Source organism: Ctenopharyngodon idella, chromosome 5, assembly GCF_019924925.1.
Source record: "Ctenopharyngodon idella isolate HZGC_01 chromosome 5, HZGC01, whole genome shotgun sequence".
In the NCBI taxonomy this organism is placed as follows: Eukaryota; Metazoa; Chordata; class Actinopteri; order Cypriniformes; family Xenocyprididae; genus Ctenopharyngodon; species Ctenopharyngodon idella.
This window is the reverse complement of record NC_067224.1, coordinates 8,680,295-8,692,500: the sequence shown is the minus strand read 5'-3', so window position 1 is coordinate 8,692,500 and position 12,206 is coordinate 8,680,295. Positions and strand designations below refer to the sequence as shown.

General features: G+C 35.8%; 1 protein-coding gene across 1 annotated transcript in view; it reads right to left on the bottom strand.

The window, feature by feature from the left end:
* Window positions 1-12,206, bottom strand: part of man2a1 (mannosidase, alpha, class 2A, member 1) — a 67,947-nt gene that overhangs the window by 52,964 nt on the left and 2,777 nt on the right. Inside the window, exons 2-3 of the mRNA XM_051892887.1 lie at window positions 11,415-11,672; window positions 8,708-8,852 (exon numbers count right to left, since the gene is read on the bottom strand). Coding sequence (XP_051748847.1) covers window positions 8,708-8,852; window positions 11,415-11,672 — 403 coding nt within the window. The remainder of the gene's footprint in view (window positions 1-8,707; window positions 8,853-11,414; window positions 11,673-12,206) is intronic.

Here is a 12,206-nt window from a genome sequence, read left to right as displayed (position 1 = left end):
AAGCAACAGACCATAACTGACAGTTGCTACACATCCTTTACCATAAACATCATCAAACAGGAAAAACAACACAACCTTCCAAGAACCAGTTTTCTCCACTTAAAGCATTGGTTTATTTTGAGGGGACTAACTAGCTGCTCTCCAACTAAATTATAATAAATACAGTATATTACATAATTACATAAATATAAATTAAAACTTGATTATGAATTAAATGCAAGTCTGTTTTAGCACATGTTTTTGTTTCCCTTTTTAAATCAACATTTTGACAAGAAACAACAATGTACACATGAGGGAAATGTTGACAGAAGAAAAACGGGTCAGGTCAGGTTACGAAACACACTAACAATGAGCATGGTTACACATGGTTTACACGTACACCAACATGCTGATATCTATCAAAAATCAGTTACTTAAAAAAAACTTGATCTACCGGTTTACATGCAAATCAATAACCTGGCAATGCAATTAAACCACGTTTACAAGACTGTATTAAAAAACAGGTTATTACCCGATGGTGTATTTCACTAAGAGTATTCTATTGATTTTGTGTGTTGTGATGTTAAATAAAGCATTAAAACCCCCAGAGTATTACAAAATGTCAAACTTTCACAGACTCATTCTCCTCTCATTTTTGAAGTTTCTACAACTGTACTACTTGTCCTTTGGCTGCACAAGATGAGAACAAACACTTTTTCTATTTCTTGGGTGAAGAAAAATTCTGAGTTTGCAATATATTTCTCGCCCCCACCACGAAACACTCGCAGTGGCTGGATGCGCTAAAATCTGCCATATATAAAGACGTTTTCCTGTCACATATCACATATGCGCACTTCAGTAAGCCCACAGAATGCAAGTTAAGGTGTTTAAATGCCAAAATTGGGGTAATGGGCAAAAATCTAGCTCTACGTCGATAAAAGGAAAACGGTTTAAAGAGTTTACATGACTACACACGTTTGTTAAAGTACCCCTGTGGTGAAAATCAAGTTTTTAATGTTGTTTATATGTCTGTGTGGGATATGCTTTAAGACAAACCATGTGCAAATTCATAAGTCAACACCATTGCTGAGTATTTTCTATTTAAAACTGCAGTGAAAAAAAAGACAGTCTCAAACCCGCGGTTTGAAATTGCTGGTGTTTCTGACGCCACAAACTAACTTGTAACCAATCACGTCAACATGTCGGCAGGCTTTAACATATCATTAACCATGAGCGCTCTGAAGCAGGAGAGTCTCTAGAGAATATATCCTGGTATATTTTTCTGTTGATATAAAAAATCAGGTAGATTTGGCAATATAGCGGATGTATGATGTATATAACAATGTTATGATGAATTATATGCCTTTTTTCACTGACTTAAGGTGTTCAAAGCGTTTCTAAGGATACTGATTAGCAACACATTATTAGCTGTTTGATAATGTAGTCAAGCAGATGGCTAATTATATTAATTACCGTTATGTGTCTGGTGTTGTAAAAAGCAATACCATTGTGCAGCGTGTACCTCAGTAAGTTCACCGAGTGGATCTCTTGAGCTTGTGCGAGTGAGTGGAGGCGGGGCTAATTAGCATATTCATATACCCGCATATAATAAATGAGGCAAGGGTGTAGAGTTACATTCAAGCTATATTAAGGCATGAAGAAATTTTTTTCACAGGAAAAAAATGTTTAAATGTGTCATTTTGGTGATCAAAGATGAGTTTTAAGGGATAAAATTATTGACCACAGGGAGACTTTAAGAATAATCAGTTAAAGAACTTTTAACTGATAATTCACTCAGTGAAGTCAAACAGCTACAGCTTATGACCATTACTAGCCGTTCAATTTTAAGAGAGAGAGAGAGAGAGAGAGAGAGAGAGAGAGAGAGAGCGCATTGCATGTTTATTCACCTGGTAATGTTTGCTTAAAATAGTTGGAAGAGGTTCATGATGGAAGACACGTAGTTACCCAAAAACAATCTAGTCACACTTGAGTGAGTAGTTAGGATTTTATTATTATCTTTAATATTTATTTAATTTTTTTTTTTTTATGTGGCGGGCTCTTTAATTAGCATGCCGACAGTGTGCTGTGTTTTAGCTGTAAGACAGTTTGCCTAGAAAAACCTTCTCTAATAAAGTGCTTCTTTGACTGTTGTGTCACATGCTGTTTTTTTAGCATCTTGTGCCATGAGCATTTCATTTTTATCAGAGAGTTTCGCTAAGAAGAGTCTTGTGACTCAGAGCTGGCAACAGGACACATGGACTTGGAGGGCATTCATAATTCTTGAGGGGGCAATGGGGGGGGGGGGGGGGGGGGGGGGGGTATGGTGGTATCTATATTAGGGGCTCTATATTCTAGCTGAGTCCCCAGTGTGAGTTTTTAAGGCGACCTTTATTATTTTAGAACGTATATCAGAGGATCTGTCGGATTTACATCACGTAAATTCACCCATTTTTACCGAAATACATACAAGTAAGTGGCCGGTGAACTGGGAGAAGAGTAGAGTAAACTTTATTGTTTCATACACAATTTGTATCTGATATGAATAAAACACTTCATCAAATTATATTTGAAAGGATTATTTTTGCAGCTTCCATAGACATATGTGCATGGAATTTGAATTTAACAAACTATATGTCTTATATATATATATAGAGTAGGCTACTTACTGAGCACGTCAGTTCCTGGCTCACGTTTGAATTTAGCAGTGACGCACTGAACTGTCTAATCACACTGGTGCTATCGTACTCATCAAAGAGTTAAAATCAATCCCAATACAGGGGTGGAGGGGGGACAAATTGAAACTGAGGGGGCACAAATCAGGTCTGAGGGGCAATGCCCCCTTTTGCCCCCTCGTGGCACCGGGCCTGTTGTGACCCTGTATTCTGTTGCGCTCCATCAAGCTGAACACATCTTATGTAAAAATCTCCTAAATATCACATCTGATCAGGATCAGGTGAACATGCCATGAGGGTCTACAGGGGTTCTGTTTGCGATATCATTTCCTATTTTATGGTTTTCCTGTAACATGACAACAGAATGGCTTCCAGAATAGATTACTTTCAATATTAATAATATTTTACACAAAACTGCTTCACTGCTTATTTAAGAAATAATAATGGCAAACATTATGCCAAAATAAATCATAATGCTTTTCTTTCGAGAATTCCAGCCTCTTAATGAGTTTTCTTTTTTTTTCCCCTGAGAATGGTTAAACCAACCAGATATTTTTTTATTTTTTTGCTCTACAAAATATCAAAATGATTGGAAATTCTGAAATAGAAAAAAATGTTTATCATAGAAGAGGTGTATAAATGTGTTTTCTTGATGAAACATCTAAGATCTTAAAGACAGGACTGACCTGAATTTTTCAAAAATAACAGCTGAAAATATTTCCTGGCTGAAGCATTCCCTAGTTCTGCAAACTGCTGTCTTTGATTAATGTAGAGACTCTGACAAAGCACATATAAGATTGAGATTTACTCTCTTGCAATTAAGAAACTTTAATCATAGATTAAAAGAGATAAAAGACAATCTCGATGTAAAAATGAGATCCTACAATCAAAGTAGGAGAACATCAGGTAATGCTTGTCATATTAAACTAATTTTTGGACAGACTGCTGTATATCTGACAATGATTACCTTCTTGTCATTCCTCATGTTGAATGTAAAATATGAATTGCACACTTGGCAATTCACAAGGGAAGGTCAAGTAAATAAACTTCCTGTTTTTGTAGAATGCCATTTCATTTTTAGCTCTTTGGTGGAAGAGGAAGGGTACATCAATTCTCGTCTATCAGAGCTATTGAAATACCTTGAAAACACAGAATGGCAAGTCCATTCAGTTGATCTAAAGGAATATTCAGAGAACAGCATTATCTTCCATCACCACAGGAAATAATTTCTACAATTCCTAGCTATTTTTAAGCTGAAAATCACAGTTTTAGTAAGGCACTTACAATGGACAAACATGGAACCAGCCAATGAGAAAAACAGAGACCGCTTTTTTTTTTTTTTTTAAGTACAGCTGTGTAAATATTAGACTTATCGACATTTCATGTGTAAAATGATATAGTATATTTGAACTTCCTGTCATGGCAACTTTCTCACAATAAGCACAAGGATACCAGAAAGGGATGTGATGTAACTATGACCCCGTTTACACCTGGAATCAATATCTGTATCAGGTGATCCAATCACAAGTGGTCAAACAGGGTCCATATGTTTCCTAACACCGTGATAGTCATAAGTACATGTGACCGCATCACATTTGTAGTGTAAAAGCTATCTGTCCTGAAAGCAGTGAGGGACCGCTACTCATCTGTCAATCATCCACTATGCTGAAGAGAGGTTTAAAATGCTAAATCAACAGTAATACAGTGTGATGTATGATGGTGATGATGAGTGATGTATATAGTCATGAAACTAGAGACTCTCTCCTCGAAATCCGAATGGTCACAAGAGATTTGAAACTTGATACTACCAGGTGTCTCGTCTGGCTACTTGTGATCAGACCTCACAAGATGGATCTTAACACCAGGTGTAAATCAGTTTTACACATAGCAAATTCCACCCACAGGAATTTTGTCGGTAACACAAAACCAGACGTTCATCCACCTGGAAAACTATTCCCACCTCAAAAAGGACAATTTATTCAACTATTGATATGGTCTTCGTGATAGTGTTAAAAAAAAAAAAAATTAAAGCTTCACATTTCTGCTTAAACATCTCTGAAATACCATCCCGCTTTATTTGCATGACTCAAAATGGAACTGAACACACCAGTAATACTCAAAACATGACTATATCCAAAAGCACACATCAGTCTCACATCCTTAGTAGCACTAGGGCTGGGCAGTATGGCCAAAAATATTTTCACAACATATTATTAGAAATATTTATCACAATATTAATTTCATACCATTAATGGAAAGGAAGTGCATTCTACATTTATTGGACCTAATAAATGTAAAAATAACTTGTTTGTTTACCAGTAAACGCCACAAGAGAAAGTTACCTTTTAATTTAGGGCCCCATAAAATTTGTTTTATTTTTTCCCCAAATTCTGTTTTACTTTTTTTTTTTTCTGGGTTCTGATTTTTATGATTTAATACAAATTCATCATCAAATTGATGCCTAATGAAATGAATTAATAAGACAATTTAATCACATTGCATTTAATAATGTAATCAAATGAAATTATAACAATTAATTTACAACAAAATTGCATTTTTTGTCACATAAGGTGCTGCACAACATAACTTGAACACTATATAAATTAACTATATCTTGGTTGTATGATATTCCTTAAAAAAATAACAATAATAATAATAATAATAATACTTTGAGAAGTACTATGAAATAAAATAATATTTCTGTCATAATTTCTTCAAGTTAAACCAAACTTTTATTTTGGCAGGTTGTAGATGATTTTTGAGTTTATTTTGTATTTGATAATAGTTTTTTTCTCAAATGAAATGGTGACATGCTTGTGAAGTGACTGTGAGCAGCTCTAGAGGTGAAGTTCATGTGTTCAGTGAAATGACAGATGCTGAAAACTCAATAAGTGTCATGCGTGCTTGAGTATGTGTAGACGAAACTGCACTGCTCATTCACACAGACACAGAAAGAACATGCGACATGCACTTCTAGATATAGGCTGAATATTGAAAATTACTATATTTTGTGGATTTATTTTTTTTAGATAGATATAGTTATCAGTTTATACTATGGGGCTGTTGAATGCTTGAATCTGATTGGTTGACGAACGTTCTAAGGTGTGCAAATATTATCAGGGAAACGCACGGCCAAATTAGCTCCAGGCAGGTCTTGACCGCATTACAGTTCCATATCACTTTGCCAAATGATTTCAGTTATTTCAAAGGTCCTTACAGCCTACAACAGCAAAAGAACCAAAACCCACAACGACAATGACCAATCAAATAAATATGGTAAACAAATAGGATAAAAACAACAAATTATTTCCATATTTTTTTCCACCAAATGACGTTTTATTATGTACGAAAAGCACATAAGCTGCTCCCACTCAAACGCACACACATAGGCCGACATCACAGACAACGTGTTGTCAGCGCTGCTGGCGATTATATCAGTAAAATAGTTCAAGTAAAAGCTACATGACATTTATCACTAGTGAGGTAATAACGGCTCTGTTAACTTGCAGTTTCGCTATTAGCAGAGACGCTGCTGCCAAACACTGTTGAAAGACACACAGACTCAGGTAATTCACACATGCTAAAGCCCAAAGTATACTTCACTCTCAACACGTATGCGAGGGTCAGCATACAGTGCGTGTGACGTGAATTTCGTCATCAGAAGAGTAGGTGCGTATTGTATGCGCACCGCCAGATTTTTGTAACTTTGTACTTTATACACGCAGGTCGCACATGCGCGTTTAATTTATTTTTTAAGTAATAAGTTTATCCACAAGGTGGCAACTGTGCCCTGGGGTAGACAATTTAAGCCTATATGGATGACAGCTTGTGCGAAGAGGTTAGAAAGTACCCTTATTTGTACAACTCTAGCATAAAAGAATACAAATATATTTACATGGGTTGTAACTCGTGGCGAGAGATTGCTCAAAACTGCGAATGCATCGAACGCCTGTGTACGCATACAAGTCAAATGAAGTTTACATTGGAAGGCTGTGTGTAGCGTAAAAAAATTAAGTGGTTACATTAGGATCATTAGTTAACATTAGTTAACTACATTAGTTAACATTTTGTAAGGTTGAAAATATCCAAAGATATTTTAAAATAAACAAAGACATTTGCTTTGCTGTTTCAACCCCCTTTCTCTTGCTACAAGGGCCATTTGAAAGGCATAAAGGTGTTGATAGTGATGAACGCCTGTAGGCCAAGATGTATGTACATCGGGGGTCTATGAATTGTCACACCTTTACTACAGTGGGGGAAGTTTTAATCTTCTGATTGGTCAGTTTGAATGTCTCACATTTGGGTTTCAGTCACATGGTCAAGGAATGGATAAAAGAAGATTGTAACTATTGCTCTGTCTCTTTTTACTCTCTCTTCTTTTTCTTGGGCTGCCTTCTCCTTGTTTTGCCTCTTCTCTTGGGCACTCTCGCCCTCTCTCTCTCTCTCTCTCTCTCTCTCTCTCTATCTATCTTTCTCTTTCACTCTCTCTCTATCTATCTTTCAGGTAACTTTTTACATACATGCTGGGTACAATTAATGGTATATGATTTTATCATCTCATACATCTATTTTGTAACTATTTTAAGTGTAACCATAATCAGATATTGTCATTAAACTCTCATTACAAATGATGTGCAAACTAGTTTTGATTTGGTATTAACATTAATGTGCTCCCTATTGCAATACAAAATCGTCACACTATAGCAACGCTCTCCCACATATTTTGCTATTATAACTGCACTTATTTCCATCGTTGGTACAAGTAGCAGTGGGTGGTAATAGACAAGAAATGTACAATTTTCTACCATCTTGCTGATAACGTTTCTTTAGTCATTCGGCAACCCTACAGCCTGAACCCCTGTAGGCAGACCACCCTTACAATGAACTGCACTTATACATCATTTATTAATCTTTGTTAATGTTAATTTCAGCATTTACTAATACATTATTAAAATCTTGTCAACATTAGTTAATGCACTGTGAACTAACATGAACAACAACTGTTTTTCATTAACTAACATTAACAAAGATTAGTAAATAGAGTAACAAATGTATCGCATTAACTAATGCTTAACTAATGAACCTTATTGTAAAGCATTACCAACGAAGTATACCCAGGGCTCAAAATCTCTCTCTCTCTCTCTCTCTCTCTCGCTTGCTCTCTCTCTCTTTCTCTCTCTCTAACTGCAATAAAAACTGCATTATTCTGCTATCAATGGCTGAACCCTTCGTTACTAACTCTAAAATGATTTTGAGTTAGTAACGGAGGCTTGGGATTAGATGTGTAACCTGACCTGAACAATGTTTTGAGGTATGGTAACCACAGTATAAGCAGAATAATTGACTCCAGGCCATTGAATTATTGAAAAATAATGCACACCTGAGGTGTAGTGGCCACTCCGCGTGTACATTATTTTTCTAATAATTCAACAGCCGTCGTCATTTATTCCTTACTTATTGCCCAGCTCTAAGAACCACCCAATTTATTTAGTTGTAGTTGTGAGAATTAGGGGAAAATTCAGCAAGAAAGTTCATTTCATTGTTAACTACAGCAGGCAAGTGTTTTTATTAGTTCACAAGTGTCACATTTATGTTCTGTTTTGGTTTTCCCTGTCTGCCTGCCCGTTTGCGCTCTTAGTTAATCTCCTTGGTTCTTAATTAGTTTACACCTGTTCCCATAATTATCATAATCATCTGTGTATTTAAGCCCTGTGTTCATTCAGTTCATTGTTCAGTGTCATCTATGTTATGTGGTTGTGTTTCTCCTGTGTATTGTGTGGTTTATTAGTCATTTCCTGAGCCGTACATTTATTACAGAACCTGATCCTGACAACTAGTACTCAGCTAGTCAGTTACTCATACACATCCCTGAATTTAACCCATACTCGTGTCTGCAGCCAATCAAATTTCAGCTGTCGATCACAAACATTTGTGATATTCATCAAATACAAACATCAGGCCAAAGCACCTGAGATAAACACATCTGTGTACTTGATAAATGGTGATTCTCACTGACTACAAACACATGACAATGGTCAACAAACTTTATGACTCACCAGGGTCATTATGTGAATGGGGCACAACAAAGACTTGGAGTGGCTCATTGTCCCATTCATCAGCCTGATAAGAGATATCAAAGCCTTGTTTCCATACTCCACCATCAGGGTTATCAAATCTGAGCAAATCATAAATATCCAGCATCTGAAATAAAGCAGGAGAGAACATCATTTTACTGGACTGTCAGTCAGTTCATAATACTGGACATGTACATCAATATTTATTAGTTATGAAAGTGTATCATATGAAAGTGTATCAAATTAATTTACAATTATGAGAACAAAAGCACTTTTTGGATGGTAGTATTTTTCTCAGGATGACGTCTGTGAAGATCTGCATTGCTTCAATGTGATGAAACTTGTTCAAATGTCAATTAATTGAAAGGTGGAAAAGGAAGTCATTTTATTCTATTTTTACACAATTCTATTTAAATCCTACGGAGCCCCACACATGACATGCAGGAAAAAAATAGTAGGCTAAATCGTGCGCATGATTTACTAATTTGTTCCCTCGAATTGCTAAATCGAATTGCTAAATCAAGGGAAGGAATTAGTAAATCGTGTGCACAATTTAGCAAATCGAGGGAACAAAATAGCAAATCATGCGCAAGATTTTAGGGGTCGACCGATATGGGTTTTTCAGGACCGATGCCGATACCGATTATTACAGATCAAGTAGACCGATAACCGGTATGTTGAACCAATATGTCTGGTGTAAAAATGAAAATTAATGTCAAAATTAAGAATAACAAGGGCTCTGACAAAAACTTTCTTTAAACATATCTTTAAGTCAAGGGAACCAAATAATAAATCATGTGTACAATTTATAAATGGAGGGAACGGAATAGTAAATCATCTGCATGATTTAGTAAATCAAGGGAACGAATTAGTAAATCGTGCACAAGAATTACTTTTTTCCTTGTATGTCATGTGCGGGGCTCCGTAAAATCCTGATGACATTCCTTAAACTTTGCAGTGTGAATGTGGCCATAGTTTACTTCAGCTCTCTATTCTCTGAAGCAAAACAAGAAACTGATTTTCTTTTAAGCAATTCCTGCAAGTAAACTCAAAGATTTGGGCAGGAATTAAACTGAATTATTAACAAGCACCACCACACAACTCTAGTGTTTGGTCATTCAAAAAACAGGTAATTCAGCAGTGATTTTTTTCCTGACAGGAGGAAAAACACCAATATTTTCAGTTGCACCTGTAAATACTTATATTACATCACGTCCCCATGTAAAAAAATTAACAATGTAATAGGGTTAAGGAAAAATGCAAGCCACAAACAAACACACATGCAAAAATATGCAAAAACTAGTCTGGTAGAGTGACAATTCAGGCATTGAAATATTTCTCAATCTTCAAAGAACAGCCAGTGGGGTCTCCGGAAAATGAGTCTCTCTGACTTTGATCTATTCATGTTTACTGAACCATCGTTCATGAAAAAAAAAAAAAAAATCTTTATTAAGTGTATTGTGCAAAAAAAACAGCAAAACTGTTTTGCACCTTTAAAGTTGATAATGAGTCTCTTCCCGATTCATGATAGTATCACAACATATAAAAAACGTGATAACTTGTGAACACCTTTAAATTTTCAGTTAAAGTAGTTAACCCATATGCTTAGTGTGGTTTTATTGTGTACAGTATGTCTTACAAAAAGATAATGATATTGAGGTTTTAGTTTAGAGGAATAATTAATGTCAACTTCCTTGTCCCTCATTAAAGGGTTAGTTCACCCAACAATGAAATTTCTGTCATTAATTACTCATCCTCGTGTCTTTCCACACCTGTAAGACCTTTGTTCATCTTCAGAACACAAATTAAGATATTTTTGATGAAATCCGATGGCTCAGTGAAGCCTGCATTGACAGCAAGATAATTAACACTTTCAAACGCCCAGAAAGTTACTAAAGACATTTAACAGTTCATGTGACTACAGTGGTTCAACCTTAATGTTATGAAGCGACGAGAATACTTTTTGTGCCGCAAAAAAACGAAATGTTGACTTTATTCAACAATATCTAGTGATGGGCGATTTCAAAACACTGCTTCATGAAGCTTCTAAGCTTTACCAATCTTTTGTTTCGAATCAGTGGTTCGGAGCGCATATCAAACTGCCAAAGTCACGCCCTTAAATGATTGCTAATACAGTAAAAACAGTAATATTGTGATATATTATTACAATTTAAAATAAGTGTTTTCTATTTGAATATATTTTAAAATGTAATTTATTCCAGTGATGACAAAGCTGAATTTTCAGCATCATTACTCCAGTCTTCAATGTCACATGATCCTTCAGAAATCATTTTAATATGCTGATTTGGTGCTCAAGAAACATTTCTTATTATTATCAATGTTGAAAACAACTGTGTTGCTTAATATTTTTGTGGAAATCATGATTTGTGATTGTACATATACTATTATTATTTATAATATATTATTCATATATAATCATGTATTATATTAATTATTTTAAATTAATTATAATTCAAATACATTTGTTTTTCACACAGAAAATGTGTTGATAAAAATAAAATGTATCATTTTTGTGTTGGAGCCAGACAAAATATTGGGCAGATAGAAATCAGGGCAGGTAGAAATATAAACCACTGGCCTGACTGGTCAAGCAGAAGACATCCTTAGGATTTGAGCCCTGACAATCAATTGGTCCACTTAATCTTAAAACTCCCTTCTCCCTCTATACCTGTACTCCATCCGCTGCCTTGGAGTATGTCTGTGCTGCAAACTGGCAGTCCTCTGAGTGGATGGGGAGCAGCGCAGGAGCAGGGGGCAGCAATTCCAGGTTCCCCTGACTCATGTTCCCTTCAGGAAACATTTTCCCATCTTTCACAGTTTCTCTCAGGTTAATTACAGAGTCCCTGATGTTGGCAATGATCTCATTGTTCTCTGCAAGCAGTCTTTCTAAGTGGTCTATTTTGTCCTGCAGAATACCAAGCTGGCCCTGTAAAAAAGAGAAAAAATGGTGAGTTACACTTTTAACACTGCTTTGGACAGGATCACGCAGCCCTTCATCACAAAATTCAGGCAATGACGTAATTGAACACATTACTACATAGCTTAAACGCAAATAAACAAAGTGCATTGCAGACTTTGTTTACGAGCCTTACGGGTTTTGATAATAAATTTTAACATCCAAAGTAATTTAACATAGCATCTGGCCTGCAAATTTTCCAAATCAGGCACAAGCACCATGTCTGTGAAAAGGGAGAGATTCAAATTTACAACATTCGATTCGAATTCTCCCACTTTCAGCTGTGGCTCTCAAAAGTCATTCAAATGAGGTGTTTGAATATTTGTCACACCACTGTACATCAATGACAAAGAAGATAATTGCTAAACCTTGTAAAACTCTCAGGTGATTCACATTTGCAGCTGCCACAATTTTAAGCTTAGGTTTAGGGTTCGTCTACAGGATTTTAAATAAACAATGTGAATGCGAATCCTACAGGACATGTTTGTGAATTAGGGTTAGCAG